General features: G+C 41.9%; 5 protein-coding genes across 7 annotated transcripts in view; 2 read left to right on the forward strand and 3 right to left on the reverse strand.

Annotated features, from left to right (window-relative positions):
- LOC126563810 (histone demethylase UTY) overlaps nucleotides 1–12,935 on the reverse strand; it is a 93,821-nt gene extending 80,886 nt beyond the window's left edge. Inside the window, exons 1-4 of the mRNA XM_050220559.1 lie at nucleotides 12,823–12,935; nucleotides 12,688–12,754; nucleotides 12,174–12,600; nucleotides 11,986–12,094 (exon numbers count right to left, since the gene is read on the reverse strand). Of these exons, the coding sequence (XP_050076516.1) occupies nucleotides 11,986–12,094; nucleotides 12,174–12,600; nucleotides 12,688–12,754; nucleotides 12,823–12,890 (671 nt within the window). The 5' untranslated portion in view covers nucleotides 12,891–12,935. The remainder of the gene's footprint in view (nucleotides 1–11,985; nucleotides 12,095–12,173; nucleotides 12,601–12,687; nucleotides 12,755–12,822) is intronic.
- The window catches only part of LOC126564281 (actin-binding protein WASF2), a 501,777-nt gene that overhangs the window by 360,803 nt on the left and 119,178 nt on the right, over nucleotides 1–21,796 (reverse strand). The gene's annotated exons all lie outside the window — the stretch shown is intronic.
- On the forward strand, nucleotides 13,490–15,989 carry LOC126565488 (FUN14 domain-containing protein 1). Of its 3 annotated transcripts, none has more exons than XM_050222669.1 (4): nucleotides 13,490–13,593; nucleotides 14,627–14,774; nucleotides 14,847–15,042; nucleotides 15,807–15,989. In XM_050222669.1, the coding sequence occupies exons 2-4, from the start codon at nucleotides 14,629–14,631 to the stop codon at nucleotides 15,987–15,989; spliced, it is 525 nt and encodes a 174-aa protein (XP_050078626.1). In that variant the 5' UTR covers nucleotides 13,490–13,593; nucleotides 14,627–14,628. The 3 variants fall into 3 exon arrangements, with proteins under 3 accessions (XP_050078626.1, XP_050078625.1, XP_050078627.1); XM_050222668.1 differs by lacking the exon at nucleotides 13,490–13,593 and adding an exon at nucleotides 13,662–13,770; XM_050222670.1 differs by lacking the exon at nucleotides 13,490–13,593 and adding an exon at nucleotides 13,674–13,704.
- LOC126565297 (L-xylulose reductase) lies at nucleotides 16,822–17,726 on the reverse strand. Its single transcript, XM_050222462.1, has 3 exons — nucleotides 17,657–17,726; nucleotides 17,326–17,578; nucleotides 16,822–17,245 (listed from the first exon to the last, which is right to left on the reverse strand). The coding sequence occupies exons 1-3, from the start codon at nucleotides 17,706–17,708 to the stop codon at nucleotides 16,822–16,824; spliced, it is 729 nt and encodes a 242-aa protein (XP_050078419.1). The 5' UTR covers nucleotides 17,709–17,726.
- Nucleotides 19,037–20,820, forward strand: LOC126564729 (glutaryl-CoA dehydrogenase, mitochondrial). The gene is made up of 5 exons (XM_050221823.1): nucleotides 19,037–19,150; nucleotides 19,250–19,267; nucleotides 19,484–20,438; nucleotides 20,501–20,661; nucleotides 20,741–20,820. The coding sequence occupies exons 1-5, from the start codon at nucleotides 19,063–19,065 to the stop codon at nucleotides 20,803–20,805; spliced, it is 1,287 nt and encodes a 428-aa protein (XP_050077780.1). The 5' UTR covers nucleotides 19,037–19,062; the 3' UTR covers nucleotides 20,806–20,820.

Consider the following 21,796-nt stretch of genomic DNA (forward strand, 5'->3'; position numbering starts at 1 on the left):
GAAAAGTTAACCCAATAGTTGATGTTTATGTTTTTCTATGTGTCTCCTCGCCCCAACGCCTCAGCAAGACGCCCAGCCTTGTGCTCCTTCTGTATCCTTTCTACATAGTTGTACGTCGAAATGCTTCGAACAAACTTTCTTCCTGCACCAGCTTCGAGCTCGAGAGTGGCGGCTGGTGTAAATATACAAAAAGAAACATGTAGACGAAAAACCGCACCATCAAAACAAGGAATGCCGGCATCATCATAACTACTAACCACCACTCGGGGGCACGATTAAAAGAACGGGCTACACCCAACCGAGAACACTTGCGAGCTTGTTCGCTTGCTGAAGTTATCGTGGGAGAAAAAAAAACGTTGGGACCGCGGAAAATGAGCAGCAATCGAAAAACCTTTCCTACGGCAAGCGGTATGCACCTTTTATTTATTGCTCTATTTCACTTGTTCTACGCTTTCTGCTTTCGATAAACTGCATTCTTCTGCACGGTGTGTACGCAAAGAGTTTAGAACTTATGCAGATCCTATTGAGCAAAAGAAAATTGTGGCTGTAGCCGGTGTTTAAGTGTGATAAGCTGCTGAAGCCAGGCTGCAAGAATGGGATGAAAAAAGCTCATCCTCGGGAAGGTTCATGGTTAGCGACAGAACCGCATGTGTGCAATACGTTGTCTGGATGGGTAAATGTCACATTGTTTCTTCGAGCGATGCAAATAGAAGAAAAGTTAAAAAAGTGACAAATAATGACAACAAGGAAAGTACTCAAGGGAATGAAAATATAAAAAAGGTAAGAGGTAAACAAAAGTGAATAAATATAAAACGGTACATATTTAAAGAAAAGATACGGTCGAATGAGAAAAGAGTTAAACAGAACAGAAAGAAACATAGAACATGATAATTAGTAACAGAACAAGAAAAGAGCTTTATAGAATAAATAAATGAAACATTCCAAGAATAAACAAAAGAAATTAAATTTGAAAATAAACTGTACACTGGCACAAAGCAAGAGAAAAGTCGATACCCAGACTAGCTTGCAGCAGAGACTAATAAAAGCAAATTTTCGATAGCCGCCACCGCACGATGGTCTTAATGCGGACATTGAATTACAAATGAACTCAAATAAGTTCTAAAATTAAGTTAATAAAACAAAAGTTTTAAATATTATTATCAATCTTTCCACAAGTTTTTGGTCAGTTTTAAATTACGCGATGTGGTACTCCGTTGCCTTAAAATTATTATTTGAAGTTTAAAGAGTTTAAGTCTGTAATTTTGTGTTCCAACAAACGGTAATTTTGAGTTTAAAATTAAATTTTACACAAAAAAACATTTAACCTGCATAAATAAATATTTTCTTCTGGGATTAACGACCTTCTATGCTAGTTCACGCCTGGCCATCGAATAGCTTTCTAGACTTATTGGCGTTGGAAGGGTACGGATGAGGTTTGAATTCCGGTCCTGCATCACTTTTTCCAAAGAATTAATTCAAAAGTTCAATCCCTCAAATGTAAATAACAATTTTAAAGAATAATTGTAGTTCAAAAGCACGATATTTTCTTGCGAAATTCAGAGACAAATATTTTTTCTTGTTTTTCTTGACTTTCACAGAACGTTGTAAATGGTTCTTCTGTATCTCAAAACTGTTGCAAAAGAAAATTTCTTGTAAAGTCAATTCTGTTAAGTTTTTAATACCATACTTAAAATAGGTGTAAACTTTTTTCTATTTTTATGCCGTAGATTGATACTATAAAAACTAACATTTCCAGCTGCAATCCCAGACGGAAATAGCCACTAATTAGCTCAATCAGGACCACTGTGCACCTGGGGTTGAAGGCCTTTACAACACGCTACAGAGACGGAGAACGCTTTAAGCTCCTTTTTCGGGTGTACCGCGGTCACACGCCGTTACCAGACCGGCATGCGGTTAAAGTTTTCCCTCCCTGAGCAGGAAAATCCAGACGACAATAAAAACGAACCGGCAACGGTACGCAACATCCGAAAATCGCCCAGACCGTCGCAGTTGCACCAACAAAACGGTGTTCGGTTTCGTGTGCTTGTGTCTGTTTGCGTGTTTGGAAGGTTGTTGACTTACACGCCATGGTAGTACATGGGACGGGATGTGGGTTGTAAATAGGGATGAAACGCAGCAAGCACAAAACAGACAGACAGACAGATAGACAGACAGTCAGACCGATATGGGTACAAGGACGGCCAAAAAGGATGCAACCTCGGGCGCCACCACGTAGTGGTAGCAGAAGCAGCAGCAGCACCGTCGACGGAAAGTGGCCCCAGTTGAACTCACGTGCCTTGGTGGATTTCGGGCGGGTCGGAGATAATGGACCGAAGGGAGGAAAAATTACACCGGCCGGCGTACCGGTGGTTTGGCGCATACACTCGAGCCACCAGATAAAATCGCATCAATCGCGGGCCACGACTACACAAAGTGAGGCGGGGTGGTAGTTTTATGAGTTCCTCGCACGTTGCTCTGCTGTTGTGAAAATGTAATTTCTATTACGAATCATGGATGACAGTGACGAGCGTGGCGGCGAGCAGGAGATACGGTTGGAATGGTTTTTCTTGGAAGAAAGCCGGACCGGAAGGATAAGTATAGAGCCGAAAGGTTCGTCGTCTGGGGATGAGTTAACTCTTGAGTTTAATACAATATTTAATACGAAGCAGAACTTTGAGTAAATTTTAAGTTTATCACCAAAATAAAATAGCAGTATCGCAAGTGTATTTTTACCACTTTATATAAACCGATAGCAAAAATATTAACTGACATTTCTAATACAAAACGCTACGCTTTGAGGGTTAACTGATTCATTTGTGTCATTGAATCCTACTCAAGTTTTCCACATTCCCGTTCAAGTCCACCTTCAGAAAGGTCCTGCTCTTACCTCTTTCCAGTCTTCTCCTTTCTATTATCAGCAGCACCCTCAGCAGCAGTGAATCTGATTATTTGACAGTAATGGCTTATCTTTCGCTTGCTGCAAACGACGACGAAAGGACAAGACACCATAAAACGCATTTACGATTGTTTCGCCACTAGCGCAAAAAGCGCAACAAATCGAAAACAGTGAGGGTGGTGTGCACACACTACCTAGCGCCCTAGCAGACAGGACGGCCAGAAGCCACCGGACAGGACTATAACCAAGAGAGAGGCGCACCAAAAGTGGATGATAAATTGGCTAGATGTTGACAACAAGTTTATTTTCAACTGTAATTATGGTTTTCTTCCCTTCGTTCACTGTACACCAGCGTCAGGACGTGGACAGGCAGGGGAATCCGGAATCCAAAACCCCTTTGCGGGATACAGACTCAAGCGCCGGGATATAATGCATGCCCGCACTGTCACACATCGCAGCGCGGTCCCTTTCCGGGGGATGGAAAAGCAAAATTCCGTGTGACAACCTTTCAACGGCAAAAGTGTCAGAGCAGTGGCTCGCCACGTATTGCTGCACCGTTGCAACGAAGAACGTTAAAATATAATTACGACCCACCGACGACGAACGGTCGGTTTCCTGGTTCCGGTACCGGTATGGGTGAATCACGCTGCATTACGTGCAGTGTAAATTATTGGATTATCCGCACCATGCACCGTTGTGTTTGCCATCACGAAGCTATAGGGGGACGCTTAGACGATTAGATGCAAACGAACGGGACAGATATGAAATGTTACGGTGCAACACTTTACAGATGGTAGTGCAATTATGAGGATTTCTTGCAGATTTTACAATTTTAATATTTATCTATTAGAATGTACAAAAAAATAATGTACAGGCTCCATGTAATTTTTTTGTTAAATATGTTTGAGTACATATCTTAAAGCTTACTTTTAAATTTGATCGAATGTTTAGGCACGCATGATTTTTTTTCCTCGGAGTGGTCTTATAGGTACTGCTACAAGGAAACATATAAATTAAGATACAAGAAGACTTCACTCGATCTTACAAGGATCTTACATCATACTTTAGACAATTAGGGTAAATCCTAAGTCGGTAGGATGTATGATAGCATAATAAAAATAAAAACTACAGCTGTTTCAAACACTGTAAACAGAATCCAAACAATATTTAGATCGAGAAACCTGTAGCATAGGTTTAAATATATCTGCAATCCCATTTACAATACCTCAAATCGAAACAAAGCATCAAAACCACATAGCATTAAAATTATTCCTCAATATTTCTTTTAAAAGATAAACCTTAAAGCAGTAAGAATACAATAACAGCATAAACCAATTCATTAAAAAGCGATTAGTTTTACGGTTTGCTTCCTAGTTCACAAATTGTGTGGCACATTTGCAATTTATTTCCAAATCCGTACGATCCGAATGTCCTTGTCGAACACAAATCCTGTAATGCTCCACAGTGTAATTTACCGTCCGACCGACCGAGTACGATTGATCCCACATCCGTTTTCCGGCGGTCATCGACCCCAAATCTCGTCTATCGAGTGTTAGCGGTGTGTCTGGAGCTGAGGACCCAACTAATCGTACCCCGGCGAATGGCCAAAGCAAGCAAGCAGCAGCAGTAGCACTGCCTTTTTGCTGCGGTAAGTTTTGCGAAGTTGGAGGAGGATCCACGCTAAAGCACGCGAGCCGGTGGACGTAAATTTGCCACCCGTCTCTCGGTAAATCTAGATGGCTCGGAGGTCTCGCTAAACGTGTAGTTGGGTGGTTTTTTTGGAATTAGAAAAGTAGCTCGAGGCAACCGAAAATGGCAGTAATCGAATGTGCTAATGTTATGTTGCCGCCGCGTATGTGTGAGTATGGACTGATGCAATTCGGGTGCCATAAATTCGTAATATGTAAATTGATAAGTTTTTGCATGATCAGGAAAATACGTCAATAAAGTATATGAGTTAAGACGTACCATAAAATAATTATTATTTTGTTCTTTAATGTGTCCTCTCGACGATGAGCATACGTTATGAATTATTTTGAGAATAATTGCAATAAACAAGGTTTGCGTTTGCTGGTTTAGTTTAGTGGTGTTTCAAACTATTGTTAGTAATGAAATAACAATAAAATTAACTTGAAGGGAAGTTCCATTGCGACAATTGATTTGTTTTTATTAAAAATTGTATTATATTGAATCCATCCTATTACTAGCTCACTGCATTAAAATATTGATTTAGATCTAGAGACGCATATATCCTTGCTGGACCTCGTGTGGATTGAGTTTGTTTTAGATTTAATAGGTCTATTTTTGTTTAAATATCCAGAAGTTGGTCACGTCGCTGAAGACCATAATATTATGATAATTAAGTCTGAGTTCTTGGAGCATTTAAATTTCACAATACCGGTATGCAAACAGCATTAATCCAGTTGAATATCGCGAGAAGCTGATATTTTGTGCCGAGATTCGTAATCGACTATTGCACCAGACAATACCACCGTACTTTTCTGTAAAAATGGATTTTTTTCTATAGATCTTGAACATAACTTGGCTTGAATATATTAGATAAAACTCCATAGAATCAGTCAAGGTAAAAAGACATACTTCATAAATACAATACAGTTTGAGACTAGCAATTTCAATAGTATGGCCGCAATAAAATGGTTAAAGTTAGACCATTCCTCATAGATTCCTATTAAATCAACATTCCTTTACGGGTCCCGCATTGAAAAGTCTCGTAAGCCGTATGTTTGACACGTATAGTTCAATCTTACGCGTTTATTATCATTCTTGATGAATACAAAACACATGAAAGTTTAAAGCTCAAAAGCAAGTTCAAATTTATTTACAAATCAAGAAGAAGGATATGTCGAAAATTCCGCATCATATCGTCCAATGATCACGCCAATAATGTTAAGGCCTAGAAAAAATTTGCAGCAAACGAACCAGTTCAGAAATAATTACTCATATTCTAATTAAAATTTTGAATAAAATTATTGAAGAATCTTCTAAAATATGTAAAGCAAAGGTACAGACCTCCTTGAAGCTAATTTATGAAATATTCCTCTCATTACGCTGACAAGAACAAGAACAACTTAATCAAATACCTTTACTTTTCGTTTCGTGTTTCAAGTTAAACTGCATACATTATTTTCACGTGCACTGATGATTATTATCGATAAAGGCAGGTGAAATATGAAATAAGCACCCCGTTTTGCCCGCCTCACCGCCAGTAGATTGCAAAACTTTTGCCCTAAGCTCGAGCCCAGTGTTTTGGTAGGCTTCAGAGCAGTGTTCGCACAGCAAACATGAACCAATGGTGCATTCTGGAGCTCCGATAGCACGAAGGGTACACTTTCGAATCGCTGGAGGGCTCGTTGTTGCTACACAGGTTGGAAAGCGGAAATTTTCACTTATCCCACCTGGAGCCCACCTGGAAAATGTTGGATGGATGCTATTTACGTTCCCGTTTGATTTAGTGCGGTGATAATTGGTGTACAAATTGCATCGTACTTTTATTAGTTTCATTTTTAGAAGGTGGGAAGTAGAACCTTCAACCATGAAGCCGTATGAGTTGGGAAAGCCTCTTTAACTAGCAGGTAGTTAGGGGATGCATTTACTTGCGTGCTAGTTGAGGGCGTCGTTATGGAAGAAGAATAAAATAACTTAATGTTTTTATTATTTCTTTTTTTCGGTCACAATATTTTCTACGTGCAACAAGAATTGTATAGTACAATATTTAAAAATGATACTTTAACATGACATTCATTTTTCAATTTTGCTTTAATCAAAACATTATCTCGAGACAGACACATCCAGAAAATAATGTATCCACCAGCATTCACGCTGTTTCTCATCTTGCAAACATAAACCATTTTCATTCCAATTCAACCGTAGTACACATATCAGGTATTCAATTAGAAAACGTATTTAGCATCCAGCCAAAATTCTTCAGATCCTGTTCCGTTAGACCTGGCCGACAGAACCATTGGACCGTCGCATATCACATCACGGTCGTCGGTGTGTTCATTTTACACCACACTGAACAAATAGGATACACAGCAAACAGTCCAAAAAACGGACAACGGAACGGTAAAGCCGGGATATGATACAATATTGAAAACCTGCGTTGTAAAACGAGAAAATACGCAAAACGTATTTTATTTCGCTACTAGACTGAACCAACCAACCCCAAACCAACTATAAATTTTTCGGCAAAAGGAAAGCTGCGTGAATGCAGACAATTAGTCGAAATGGCAAAGTCATGGAAGTCATGGAGTCGGTGTCAGGCCTAGGTTTCGGGAATCATAGAAAGTGTCTGTGTATCGTGTCGACCCTTATGGTACGCTTCCCGGACAAGAGTTCTTATAGGGGATCCGAGTCAAATGACTAATGGTTTAAAGCGAACCATTTGGATTTGTGATAAGGATAAAATGATATAAATGGGTTCAAATTTGAACATTCATATTCAGCTTTGAAATATTTAATTATTTTTAGGAACAAATTCTCAAATCCCACAATACTTCAACCGTACCCCTCACTATACTAGAATTTACCTTTTTGGGATCAATTGATGCTAATATTGCCGAAAAGAACTGATGACTATCATCATATATAATTAATCTATTTGATCACTAGGTCTTCAGCGGAGAAATACAAATACAACACAATGAAAATTACTGAACGAAAGGAATTAAACAGAATATCTTGTGCATTGCGATATTGTCGTCGAAGTCGTTACGGGACCGGATCAATTCCGTCTAGCCAACCGAGACGCGTATAATGCATGACATCCGGCGGTGATGCTGGAGAATCCGCCGGATTTCTATCCACACATAAAGATATCAGCTAGCTTTAGAATATTGCCGAAAACTTCAGCAAAATACCCCCATGTCCCATGTCCGCATCGGTTATTGTGTTCTGTGCCGTAGCATTGCGCTAATGCTAAATGATTTGTGGTATTCCCCGTCGAGTCGTGTCGTGGTTCCGATTCGCGGTAGTGAATAATTTACGCACTGCACGTGAAAAGTGCACCATCAAGGGGGCACCAATAAAATGCTGGAGTAGAATGTATCATGGATTGAGAAGGTTGATCCTGTGAATAAGAGGTAACATAAATAATGTCCTTTCAGCTAGAGTCCGGACAATCGTATGTAGTAAGTTACAACGTAAAGCTATATTGTACATCCTTCTCTTATGTTATGTATAACATTTATAGTGCCTATCATACCTCGTCATTTCGGAGATGAATTTAACTTTTAATAAACATAACTCAGTTTACAGCACAAGCCAGAAATAAACCTCAATGATTGAGTATCAATTCAAAATTGTTTAAATTTTTCATGACACATCGATTACCTGTAAAAACATGCCGACTGTGCGAATATTGCGCGGCACATGCGGATACGCTGGTTCGCAAGTTCGAAAGGTCCTTGTACTGCCTTCAACTCATGCGACTCTTGTTTTACCGGCGCACTGTTCTAACAGTGTTACTTTATATTCTTTGTGTACCAAAAACCGATCGAACCCGCGCGAACCCAGACGCCGGTATCAACACTGGCGCTCCGTGACGTGGAGAAGAAAACACAACGCACATGGTAGCATATTTTCGGGGTGGAAATGTGTTTTGTCTGGCCTTTGTGTCCCGCAAAGCTTGTCTGCGAACTGAATCTGGCAGTTGTATATATGTGTGTGAGAAAGTTCATTGACGTAGCTTGATGGTGGCACGTTTTTGAATGCAATCCTTCGCCGGCATGACTCTGGCTATTGTAGCAGGAAGTAAATGGTTTCCAGAGGATTTTTTAATTGATTTCACGAATGAAACATTAGATATTTAAGGCAAAAGTACATTACAGTGATAATATTTTTTTGATAATCTAACTTCAAGAAAAGGACCTTTGAGAAGAAGATAGTTGTCGAATTCAACAAAAAGATGATTGGTTTTTTATTCAACAAATTGATATTAACTTACCAAATATCCGAAACAATATGTTTAACATATCCTTTCTCTTAGTAAACAATCCCAGAAGATCCCAAAGTTCTTTAACGCTTTCTCAGATTTGTTTCTCTATTTTGACCGATTTCCCGAATAATTTTGGATTGAGTGAATGACTGATTCAAAAATAGCAGGAAAACTTAAAAGAATGTGATAAAGCGTTAAACGCATGAATGAATAAACGCTTCCTGTTTAAGCTATATGACTGAAGTGGTAACTGTTTGCGGTTAAACTGAAATTACGTTGAACCAAAACAGCATAAACAAATTTTACATAAACTTACTCAAGTTTCATCGAAAAGAACGATTATTCCCAAAAATAACTCTCTCAAATATTGCCGATAAGGGATCAATTTTACCTAATCTTCTCTCGCAAGACAGCAATTCATCATTCATATGCACGTATGGTTTACTCCGGGACATATGTACCATCCCGTGACACAGTAAGACACGTGCGACGATGGAAAATACTTCAACCACATTTCCAAACAACACATTCTTCTTATGCTCTAAATCCGTAGTTTGGGAGGGAAAGAACTCACGGAAGAATTTTCCATTACTTAATGCCCTCGCGCGTCAAAGCATGACTCACACACACACGGGGGGTGGCACAATCTGCTGTGAGTATCCAGAAGAAAAGAAATTGGTAAGGGCTCAAAAAATACGCTCCACACTTTTCACCATGAGTATGGATATACAATGATGTGGGGCCCGTGTTCTGCCCTTTGCTGCGTGGGGAGTACGCATTCAACAAGTCATTGAACTCATTATGGAACAAGTTCATCCGGGTGTAGTTGATGGTTCGATAGGGACAGAGTGAGGGAGAGCGAGAACGTGCCGGTTCTCACGACGCACCTTCCACGGGTAAGAAGAAGGTGTATTTAGGGTGCGTATGAGTATTTATCTGCCGCGATGGAAAGATGATGTTGACCGCGAGGTGTTGGCGAGGGAGGTGGAAATGATTCTGAACAGGAAATGGCTCACGTGAGGAGCATTCCTTTGCGTGAAGGAAACCAAAAGAAAACCAACGAACGGTGTTAGAGCAACCGACCGAGGTAGGGATAGAACTATTCGCGCTCTCCATCCAACGTAGCGTAGTCTTCCTCCTTTTAAACCATTCAACCGACCGTCGTACAGCACGTTTCGTGATGGTGTTGATAGAAACGCACAGCATAACATCTCCAACGCCTAAGCATGGCGTCAGAGAGGAAAGAAAGAAAGAAAACAATCAACTGATCTTAGTTTTGGGTTTGCCTAGATGTTGTTAGTTCGTCAGAAGGGGAAAACGGGTTTCCTACAATTTTTTATCTTATTAAAGCATAGAGCGGATAGAAAGATAAATTTAAAATTCTAAAGCAAGAGAGTACGCTTATCGACCTTTGACGTGATCGTAAGAAAAATATGCTAAGCGAGTCTATACAAGATCATCGAAAAACGATCACGAGAGAATAAAATAATAATACTAAAAGCGTACAATTCAAAAACATAATATTACATAATACATAATATACATAATATTAAAGTGTGTACGCCAATTGAAGTTTTGTTCACTACTAATTTATCCTGATCCAACTGGTTCAAATGGTCAATGTGTCTCAAATTTTAGGAAAAGACTTGATAGCAGATTTCGACACCATCTCCACATGACCTGGTTACTCTCGAAACTAAAAAAAAAAAACGATTTTGGATACCCTATACTGTCCTGGTTTAAGCCGTACCTCTACGGTAGATCATGTAAGGTCGGAGTTGAAAATAATTTTTCCGATTCTTTTGCCGCCACATCCGGAGTAACCCATGACATGTTCATTCGTGTAGTCAAATTGAACATGATTACTATCTTTGTCGCACTAAACTTAGTAGAGTTAATGTCACAAAAGATCTTGAAGTATGGCTTGATGAGAGATTTTCTTTTCAAATTCATATGCTTAAAAACAATAATAATAAGTTAGAAACGTCCGATAGGATACATCTTCCGGACGTAGCTCGTCCGTAAAATAAGCAGCTTTACGAGAAAAATCGAATCTTTATCACCGATCATGGTAACGATTTGCTATTTCTTTTAGAATACCGACAAAACAGTGGCGTATTTTGTCCCTCGGAGGCTCTAAGCGAGGTGTAATAGAACGGGCCCCTGTAGCTGATGAGTTCCTTTTGAGGTCCTTTGGCGGAATGTTTGTTAGACCAATGAAATGTAAAGTGTTGCGTGGGAGACGCATAGGCTCCTTTCGGCGGCATTGGACCTTGCAGATCTGTCCGTATGGCCATGGATGAGGAGGGAGTTATTATGGTCCTGAGTACCAACACGGGGTCCCACTACGAGTAGAAAGGGGGCCTTTATATGAGATTAGGCGATTTCAATGAAGAATTTAACCAATCTTGTATCCATTAAATTATTTGAAGGATTATGATATTCTTTGAAATCCGAAGATTAATTGTTAAAATTCCAGTCGTGAAACAGTGTAAAATGCAGTATTGGTAAAATATAAATCACAAAGGGAGTACAATGATGGCCAGAGCCAATGACTAATTGTCCAATAGTAGTTCTATGAATGATATTCATCGAGCAATTAAGGGATGGAGAAGTAATAACTTTATATTGTAGGGATATTGTTTCTGGCGTAGGTAATAATAGCCTTTGGTAGGAAAAAATGAAACTTATCAATGCTCTTGATGCTACTGGCGTTACTTTATATTGTAGGTAAGTCTTCCCAATTCTTTAGCTTTCTATAAAATCAACATAATCATTTTAAATTGATAATAGTCTCGCAATTGATTGAGCCTAACCTATCAATTTTTCTGACAAACTTCCATATGACAACAGATCGGCATAAGAATCAACAGAGCAATTGACTGCAGCACTTTTTCGCGATATCAACAAATTCTTAGTCGCACTTTTACACCATTACTCACACACAAAGAATGCATTTATGCACTTGATTGCACCACAACAACACACACACACACGCACATTATTTTTGGTATCGCATGACATTGGCGTTGTGCTAAGCCAGCTTCCATATTTCACACGCATGAAACGTTTCTTTATCGCATTTTATATCAACTTATATGCACTCCTGGCCTATTCGGAAGCTTCTACTTACCATCTGAATGCATTGTAGTGGAAGTACACCAACCCTAACCCGTACAGAAACGGTGCATCTCTCCAATGATCCGGCTTAAGGGCATAATACTTCTGGTACGCAGATAAGGCTACAAATAAATCATGAAACAAACAAAATAAGCATTAAATTACACGCTGACACCAGTGCATTTCTATCCGCTTTCTCACCTTTTTCATAATCCTCAAGCAACAGATGGAAGTGGCCAAGCTTGCAGTACGTTTTTGGATCAATGTTAATATCCTTGTCGCCATCGTCACCGGTGCGACATTCCGATTTCACCGCATCTTCCTGTTCCGTACCATCCTGCAACATCGCCACACTGCCATCATTCTCCGTTTTAATCTCATTTTCGACGGTGGAAGACTGTTTTGTCTCCGCACTGCCATCGGTTGACATGATCTCTGCTGGGAGACTTTCGTCGATAGTCACCCCAACATCGGCGAGTGAAGTTTCGGCTTCCTGCTTTATCTTAACACCACCGTCCACCAATCCAGTCCCACCCGATGACTTCTCCTTTCGCTTATCCGCTTCATCGTCGTGAGCCTTTTTCTGATTGTAAGCTTGGATGAGCATACGCTCGATATATTTCACGGCCTGCGACGAAAGCGAAAACACATTAGCGAAAATTTTGCAAAACAAACACATTTCAAGGTTAAGGACGTGCTTGGTAGGTGACCTTACCTTCAACACCAGTGCCTTCTTCTTCAAGTTTTCCGGTGCTGAGAGCTTCAGGAACCCGTACTGGCGGCTGAAATGGAATGGATATTAGACAGTGATCGGTTGTTAGAGTTAGGGTAACGGACCAACGCTACTAACCTGTCGAGCGATGCAAGGGCTTGCAGTTCTTGCGTAGAAACGCTGAATTCCCCGCTTTCGAGGATCATGTTCCTGTTTACCAAATGCAGCGACGATGCCAAACGCAAACCTTGGGAGAAAGGTGAACACGGGAGAGTGGGTGGAGAAAGGAAACACTGTTCACAACACACAACAAACACTACACGCGAACACACAACAAACACACAACAAACACTACTTCTGTGTGTGTGCCCGACACAGAATCAGCGCATTGTTCTGCGAGTGGCAACGCGGATACGATGACCGATCGAACCGCACGGTAATCGATCGGATTACGCGAATTTTCCGATTTTACACGATCGTACGCACCGAAATTTGTGATAACGCGCGGAGCCTGTACGGGGGGAAAAATACACACAACTCCACTGACAGCTATGACGTGAGCGTGCGTACACTGCGAACGTGTTCCGTTTATTTTCGAACTCAAATTCATTTGTTTATTAGCTTTTGGGAAACGATCTCCATGGTGTAAGGAGTATAGATTGAAATAAAAAAATTCTTTTACTTAAACTGTGCATCATTGAAATGGCTTTAAGTTTTGTATTAAAATTAAAATATGTTTGTTCGAAAATTGCTGGGCCGCTGCATCGAATCCCCGCTGTCACAGCTGTCAAACGGAAAGGACTTGAAGAAGAAGAGGGAAAAGAAAACAACCCTTCATCAAAGCAACTTGCAGCTTCTTGTAGATTAAAGCAAAGAAAATCGCTTCTGTGGTTCTAGAACAAGTTTCTGGTGCGTGTGAGTGTAATCTGGGATTAGGGAAAACACGTAGCCTTTAAGAGAAAACCCCGTCCTCTAAATCCCGACCAACAAAGACCGAGTCGCAACGTTGCAAAATTAAACGTAAGCCCTCGGGTTCGGTGAGTTTTCTCACACGAACGAAATCGAAACTGCGGAAAGTTTTCTCAGGTGAGAGGGATGGGAAAACGTAAAACTGGGAGTGCATGTGCATCTTGTAAAACGAGGAAAAGTAACTTTCCCGGAAGGTATACTGTGTGTGTGTGGTTCGAGTTCTTGAGGGTGGTCGGGAAACGCTTTGAAATGACGAAATTGTTCTCATGTTCAATGCATCGTTTAAACCGCCGTGATATTGGCCTTCGAGATGAGGTCATGATGGCGTCGTCGTTAAATTCATCATGTAATTGCGCTGCGAAGCGGCCAAAAAAATTGCGACCAATTTCCGCTAGACAGTTAATTCTCCAGCTAATGAGCTTGAACTTGTGTCTGCGAATTCGAGAATCTTATTACGTAATGTATGGAAAATTGCGACAAAACTTGGAAGACGTTCGGAAAATATTAGAGCTGAACCGGTTAGGACAGCTGCAGTTTTGTCTACATCTAATGGTGCATGTAAAAATAGAAAAGCTTTCGAACCCATTGAGAATGGAAAGTGAATCGATTTGCACTAGAGCAAATATATTTTTGCACGCTTGTCTCACCATCTCCCCGTCATATGAAACGATGAGCCACAGCAGGTGGCGCCATAGAAGACAATGGTTTGCCAATGGTAGCAGATAGCAGGCAGTGGAGAGTAAACGACTTTGCAGACTAGATCAGCTGATACATATCGTTGCGCGCTGAAAGGAAGGCCATTGCCATAAATTCTGGCACCTATGCAAACAAAATGATAATAATCCGAGTTGTGAGGATTGTCTGCTCTTGATAAGAATGTATCTCTTGATCTACAATTACGTCAACTGGAAAATAAAAGTTAGCCCCCTCAACAAACTAATAATATTTTGTGGTTCCTATTTTCTCCCCACAGGAATGAGCGACGGTAAAGTTAGAAAAGACGCCACAAACAAAGAAATTATAACCATGAGTGACGCTGCCGGATATTTGGACCGTTTTGTCGGCGATGTTAGCAAAAAGTCGGCCACCAAACAGATACTAATCGGTGCCGGAAGTGGATGGTAATAAAAAAAATGTTTTTTAAGTGCAATGGTGCCTAAAGTATCCTTTCTTTCCGTTTCATTCTTCCACAGGGCAACCGGTTACATCACGATGAAGGTTGGCAAGATGGCAGCGATCGCAGTTGGCGGTGGTATCATACTGCTGCAGATGGCCAACCAGCAGGGCATCATTTCGATCGACTGGAACAAGGTCCAAAAAAAGGTGGACAAAGTGACGGACAAGGTGGAGGAAGCCGTCACCGGTCAGGGGCCAAGTTGGGCGGATAAGGTGAGTACCCGTGGGCGAGTGTACCTCGAATGATGCCTTTTTCCCCCGCCTAACCGTAGAAAAGAGGATTTGCAACCAGCTGCACCATACATATCATGATTTTTTCTCGTCCCAACCATTCTGTTCCACACTCTCGACACGCCGTTCCCGTCATCATCATCTTCGTCACCGTTTCCGATGCCTTCATCTGTCTTCTTACAGGTGCTAGAAGTAGCGAAAGCAAACACATATCTGGCAACCGGATTTCTCGGTGGTTTTCTGATCGGTATCGCTTCCTAAGCATGATCGTCGTCGAGATGATCGTATCCGGAGAATGGAGCAAAAGAGCGAGAACGAATGCCATGATGTACGGAGGATGCGATTGAACGAAATCAAGAATCACAATCTCTTAACAGTTTTCCAGTCGATCGAATGATCAAGAATCTTTCTCTTAAACAAACGACGATTTAGTTTCCAGTGGTGAAACTATTTTTTTTTTCTTCTTTTTTGTGCGTTTTTTTTCTTCCTCTTTTGTATGGCTCTCACAGCTGTTTGCCTGCTAAGAATGTGATTTTAGCTATAAAATAAATTGCACTTTCTATCGATCCTTATATACGATAGGGAGCAGAACCACCAAAGCTTGTTTTTTTTGTTTTGTTCATTTAGTTTTATATTATTGTTTTGTAATTAACTTTCTTTTACAATAATGAGAATCGATCGAAAGGATCATGTAACGCTTTAAAGTAATTTCCTCCTTTTTCTATTTTCTTTTCCCTTTTTTCCAGGCGGAACGGTTCGTGGATCGTAAGCTAAATCAAGCCGAAGATGTGCTTAACAAACGTACGAAAAAGGCCAAAAAGTGGTACACCAATCTGATCGGCGATGAGACTGGCTGCAAGGTGAATGATTTACACATTTTCCTGTGTGCCTTTGCGGCCGGTGTTGCTATCGGTGTCGGTACTGCATAAAAGTTCACCCCAAACCCTGTAACGCTGTGACGGAATCTATAGGCCGGGCCACCAATACATTAAACAATCGAAAGTCTGTACACACCTCAGGGTAGTTTTCGGCCGCGAACCATACGAAAATTGCCATGTTAGGTTGAACAATGTGCAACGTCCTTTGGTGGCACATGTTAACGGTTAGGTTAGCAACACAGCTAACAGACAACTCGAAGCGAATGAGTGGGGAGTCCATGGATGGAATATTTGTGATGGTAAATATCTCACCGAATCTCGATCGATTTTCTTCGTTTCCGTACCCTTCAAGTTGCGCGGGATTCTGTTTAAAAAACGCGGTTTGATGTTTTGTGATTATACACGTTAAGTCCGATGTTTTCTCACGGGAAATAGTTCAAACCCAATTTGTGTGTTGTTAGAACTTAAGTATATGCAGGCACACTCGAAATACTCATCCAGGTACTTAAACGTTTGCTGAAACAAAATGGCGCACAATACTATCGATCAACTAACTGTATTACACACCAGGAACAATCATTAGTACAGCTGTTCGTTTGAGTTTAAAATCCGCTCTACAGGCAAGGAAAAAGACACCCAGTACCAAAACAAGCATTAGTCAAGGGATTGGCCCTATTCACGTTTACGCATATTATTCATTTACTATCTTTAGTTATCGTTACTCAGAAAAACGGTACCATATTTATGCTTTTATTTCATGGATTCTCATACCTACCATATATTAGAAGAAGAAAAGAAAACAAAATGCCACACAATAAAAGATGAAATATTATTCTTTAATAATTGAAAAATCAAAAACAGCATCCGATCACATGCTTCTAACCTAATTGCCGGCCAAAAATCCACCCTCAATCGGTAGGCAATGCCCATTCACGAAGCTGGACCGCTCACTCAGCAAGTAAACGATCGGTTCCACCACCTCGTTCACCTCGCCGAACCGTCCGAGTGGAATCTTTGACTTCAGCGGATCGGCTTTTGCCGGATCGGACCAATTATCACGGCCCATGCGCGTAAGAATAACGGTCGGATTAACGCTGTTGACGCGTATCTTGCGTGGTCCAAGTTCGAGGGCAAGATTTTTCGTTAGCCCGTCGATCGCCGCCTTCGACATCGAGTACGCACAGTGGCCGTGAATCGCTTTAAGCCCGGCGAGTGAAGAAACGTTCACGATGCTCGATCCGGGCTCCATCTTGGGGACCAACAGTTGAGCGACATTGAATGCTGCTTTTACATTTACGTTGAATGTGCTAAGGGAAGTTTGAAAATAAAAAAACAGTTGCAAAATGATGATAGTCGCGATAGACGCGATGCAAAATACGCTTCGTACCGATCGAAATCGTCCTCTGTCAGCTCGAGGAAAGGTTTGATAACGGCAACACCGGCATTATTGACCAATCCGTCCACTTTTCCCAAAGGATTCAATGCCGTTTTGGTTCGTTCCCAGTCACTAAGATCGACCTGGATCGTTTCAATCCTTGGACACTCTACTTTCAATTCTTCCAGCGGTCCCGGGGATCGAGATACGGCAATCACCTTTGCACCCAGATGATCCAGCGTACGGCATAGTTCGTTCCCGATGCCTAATCAAAAGTGGATACGATCGCGATTTAATTTTGATCTCACTTATAATCACTAATCTTGTTTCTTGTAGCACTTACCTTGTCCGGCACCTGTTACGACGATAGTTTTACCGAGCAAGGTACAATCCATCACGCTTTAATCCAACGGGGAACGCACTAAGCACTTCGAATTGCCACTTTAACAATGAAGGAACTTCGCAGTGTACTAATCTTATCAGCCTTCAATTTGTGGATGCGTTACTATTGCTCCATTCCATTGTTGGGATGCAGTGATAATACACCACCATCCAGCCGTCAAAGACGACGACCAAAGTCGTGAGCGAATCTTGTGTTTACGTATGTTGCATTTGCGCACTATGTAAACGCGTTCGTTACAGTTCTCTCTCTCTCTCGGTTTCGTAGAGACGAGAAGTACACACATATGTTTGGGAGGGTGTTATCAGCTGTTTGCTGTTGAGGCAGGGCTCTTCAAGTAGCAGGCCCCCAAAGTCTTGGAATAAAAGCAACTAATATTTGGCCTCAGGAAAAGGTGCTAGTCAGATCTCCATAAACAAAAATAAAATCAAAAGGCAGCTCTAACTCTCCAATCTAACTCTCGTTGCTGCGCACCTGGGTTCTGAAATCCATGGCAAGGTTTTAGATAACAATTGTCCTAGCCATAGAAATCGTCCAGATTTAGCGTTTCCATTATGCTTGGTTCATCGTGAGGATGCTTAATTTCGACGCCTAACTAGACTAGCAGCGGATCTAACGTTCTAACGACTAAGAAGATTAGCAGCTGATCTAACGTCTGCTTAGGGTACCGTGTTGGAAGCTTCACAGTACTAGCTTTGTAGCAAGGAATCGTGCTCAAGTTCCAAAGAAAAGTACTCCTCGTTCACACGATATAAAGATTATGGATAGAAGCCAGGGGCCCTTTTTAATTTTGATGGTGATGGCCCCCGATAGCCAATCCCCTAGGGGCCTCCCAAACACCTTGAACAATCACTGAAAAAAAAACCGTACATTGACGTTGACATCTGCGAGTACAATGTCAAATTTAATCCTTTTTTGAGAAAAAAAATAAGCCAATTCGTACCACTTTCCACAGTTTTGTGCCTTAAAATGCACAACTTTCGCTGACACTAAACAAGTTTGAAGAGCCCTGCCCCATCAAAAACGCAAGCAAAAGATAATGACGTAAAAACACTTGAATATGCGTGGGGCGAATACACCCAACATACAATCCTCTCCTCGGAACGGATGTCGAGGATCGTTCCCGCTACTATCTTGGTCTTGGTCTTGGTTCACTTTACGTCGCCGTTAGTCCGTCGCGAGCTTCGTGCCAAACAGGAACTATTCAACTTGAAGTGATCTCGCCGTCCCCCATCAGACATAGTAAGCGATCGGGGTGGTGTAGGAATCTACGCACCACCAACTACAGTGTACTACCGTGACCTCATCATAGGACACACGTCAACGTCCCCGTATCAAAACAAGCAAGAATGGCACTAAGATTGTTGTTTGGAAGTAAAATTGCACAACTGCAGCCGGTCGCTACTGGGCGTGGGATTTTTGCCCGTTCCTGCCGAGGTAAGTGGGGAACATCTTGGGGAAGACTTATCTTGGTGAATAGTTTTGCGTGTGCGTACTCTCTCGCTAATGCCTCCTCCTTCTCTGTGCTATTTGTAGCGGCGTCAACTGATAAAGGTAAGTCGTAGGACAGTCACTACGCGTCGCGATCTTGTTGTCGTCGTCAGGCGAGCCTTTTTCACATGCCAAATGGAAAAGCACAAAAAAAGAAAAAGCAATCTGCGCGATAAGATAGCCAGCGGCGCACGGTGTGTCCCATTCGCTGGAGGTAATGTTGCTATGTTTGAGTGGGCAATTACTTTCACTTTCCTCTCGTTCCCCCTTCCGATGAAGGTCCCAGCTTCGATTGGGAAGATCCGCTGAATCTGGAATCACAGCTAAAGGAGGATGAAATTGCGATCCGCGATTCGTTCCGGACGTACTGCGAGGATAAGCTGCTGTCCCGTGTGATCGAAGCGAACCGGCATGAAGTGTTCCACAAGGAGATTATGCAGGAGCTTGGTTCGTTCGGTGTGCTTGGTTGCACGATCAAGGGTTACGGATGTGCCGGCGTTAGCAATGTCGCGTACGGTCTATTAACGCGCGAGGTAGAACGTATCGATTCGGGCTACCGGTCTGCATTTAGCGTGCAAAGCTCACTGTGTATGGGTGCCATCAACGATTACGGCAGTGATGCACAGAAGGAAAAGTATTTGCCCCGTATGGCACGGGGGGAAATTATCGGCTGTTTCGGGCTAACCGAACCAAACCACGGCAGTGATCCGTCCTCGATGGAAACACGGGCCGTGCATGATCCGAAGACGAAAACGTACGTACTGACCGGGAGCAAAACGTGGATCACAAATTCGCCGATTGCAGATCTGTGCATTGTCTGGGGCAAAACGGAAGACGGTAAGGTGCGGGGATTTATTATCGATCGAGCGGAAAGTGGGGAAGGTTTGGCAACACCCCGTATCGAGGGGAAGTTTTCACTGCGTGCCTCGGCGACCGGTATGATCTTGATGGATGAGGTGCGCATTCCGGAGGATAATTTGCTACCGAATGTGAGCGGTATGCGGGGACCGTTTGGATGTTTGAACAATGCCCGGTATGGTATTGCGTGGGGTGCGCTCGGTGCGGCAGAATCATGCCTAAAGGTGGCCCGAGGTTATACGCTGGATAGGAAGCAATTTAAGAAACCGCTCGCTGCGAATCAGCTGATGCAGAAAAAGATGGCCGATATGCTGACGGAGATTAGTCTCGGGCTGGCAGCTTGTTTGCACGTTGGACGACTAAAGGACCAAAAATTGTAAGTTAAATTGTTGGAACGATAAGCGAGATGGTATTACGCTCATTTCATTAAAATTACAGACACACGCCGGAAATGATTTCTATGCTGAAGCGCAACAATGCCGGTAAAGCGCTGGAAATTGCACGCGTCGCACGTGATATGCTCGGTGGAAATGGAATCGCCGATGAGTATCACATCATCCGGCACGTGATGAACTTGGAAGCGGTTAACACTTACGAAGGTAAGCAGGGAAAGGAAACGATTACACTTAGTGGTGCGTACTTTAACTATTTTGTTTGATTCTGCTTTCGTTTCAAAAGGTACGCACGATATCCATGCACTAATTCTTGGACGCGCCATCACCGGATTGCAGGCATTTGCTTAGGATAGTTTGAATGCTGAGTCCCTAGCATTTGAACTATTTCCTTGTAAATAAAGCGTATTTTGTACACTCGCTGATCAATTATTTGTTTTGTTTGATTTTGTATGCTTAACCGTTATTTCAATGGCCAGCTATCCGGATGTTTTGCATTATTATTTTTCAATACCATTTAATATAATGACTATTCAGTTGCAAATTAAAGTGATTGGCCACCAAAGAATGTATTAGTCAATAGTAAAGCCCCCAAAAATAGGGACGGTAAGGTGGTGAGGTGATTGGACTGGAGTTCAAATCTCATCCGGATCCATTTCTTCGTTGTGAGGACTGACTATCCAACCACGTGGTATCAACAAGGCTAGTAAGTTATTTGATGGCCGGTGTCGTGACCAGAAAAAGCTCACTAAGAGCACTCGCCGAGAGGAGCGAATACAAACAGCGAACAGCAAACAATTGCTTATCGTAGATGCAAGGAGATTACAGTTATAGAAGTGAAAAAAAAAGAAAGATTTTTATAATCTTGACTAAATGTTATGTTACGAGCTCGACAGCAAATAGTCTTCTCTTTCTAGTAATTGCAAATGCAACTACGACGAGCAGATCAAAAGATACAAGCTTTAAAATACGACCAAGTAACAAACACCCATACAAAATTATCTGACCTACACGGGTGTGGGGTGGGATCGGCCCGGTGGTGTAGGCGACAGCGGCGCCGGTCATCAAACGGCAGGACCGGGGTTCGTATCCCATCCGGACCGTCACCCCGTAGTGACGACTGACTAACCAACTACGTGGTATCGGCAGTCTAGTAAGCCATTTCGATGGCCGGCATGACCTTAGAGGTCGTTAAGCCAAGAATAAAAAGAAGACCCGAGTAGGTGATTATAGAAGTTAGGGTTATTGAATTAAAAAATTGAAAAAAAATCAAATATATTGGTATTCGTAGCTCAAAAAAGAACACAATCCACCCATCGTTTTATGCAGTCACAGTTTTGCA

Source organism: Anopheles maculipalpis, chromosome 3RL, assembly GCF_943734695.1.
Source record: "Anopheles maculipalpis chromosome 3RL, idAnoMacuDA_375_x, whole genome shotgun sequence".
NCBI lineage: Eukaryota > Metazoa > Arthropoda > Insecta > Diptera > Culicidae > Anopheles > Anopheles maculipalpis.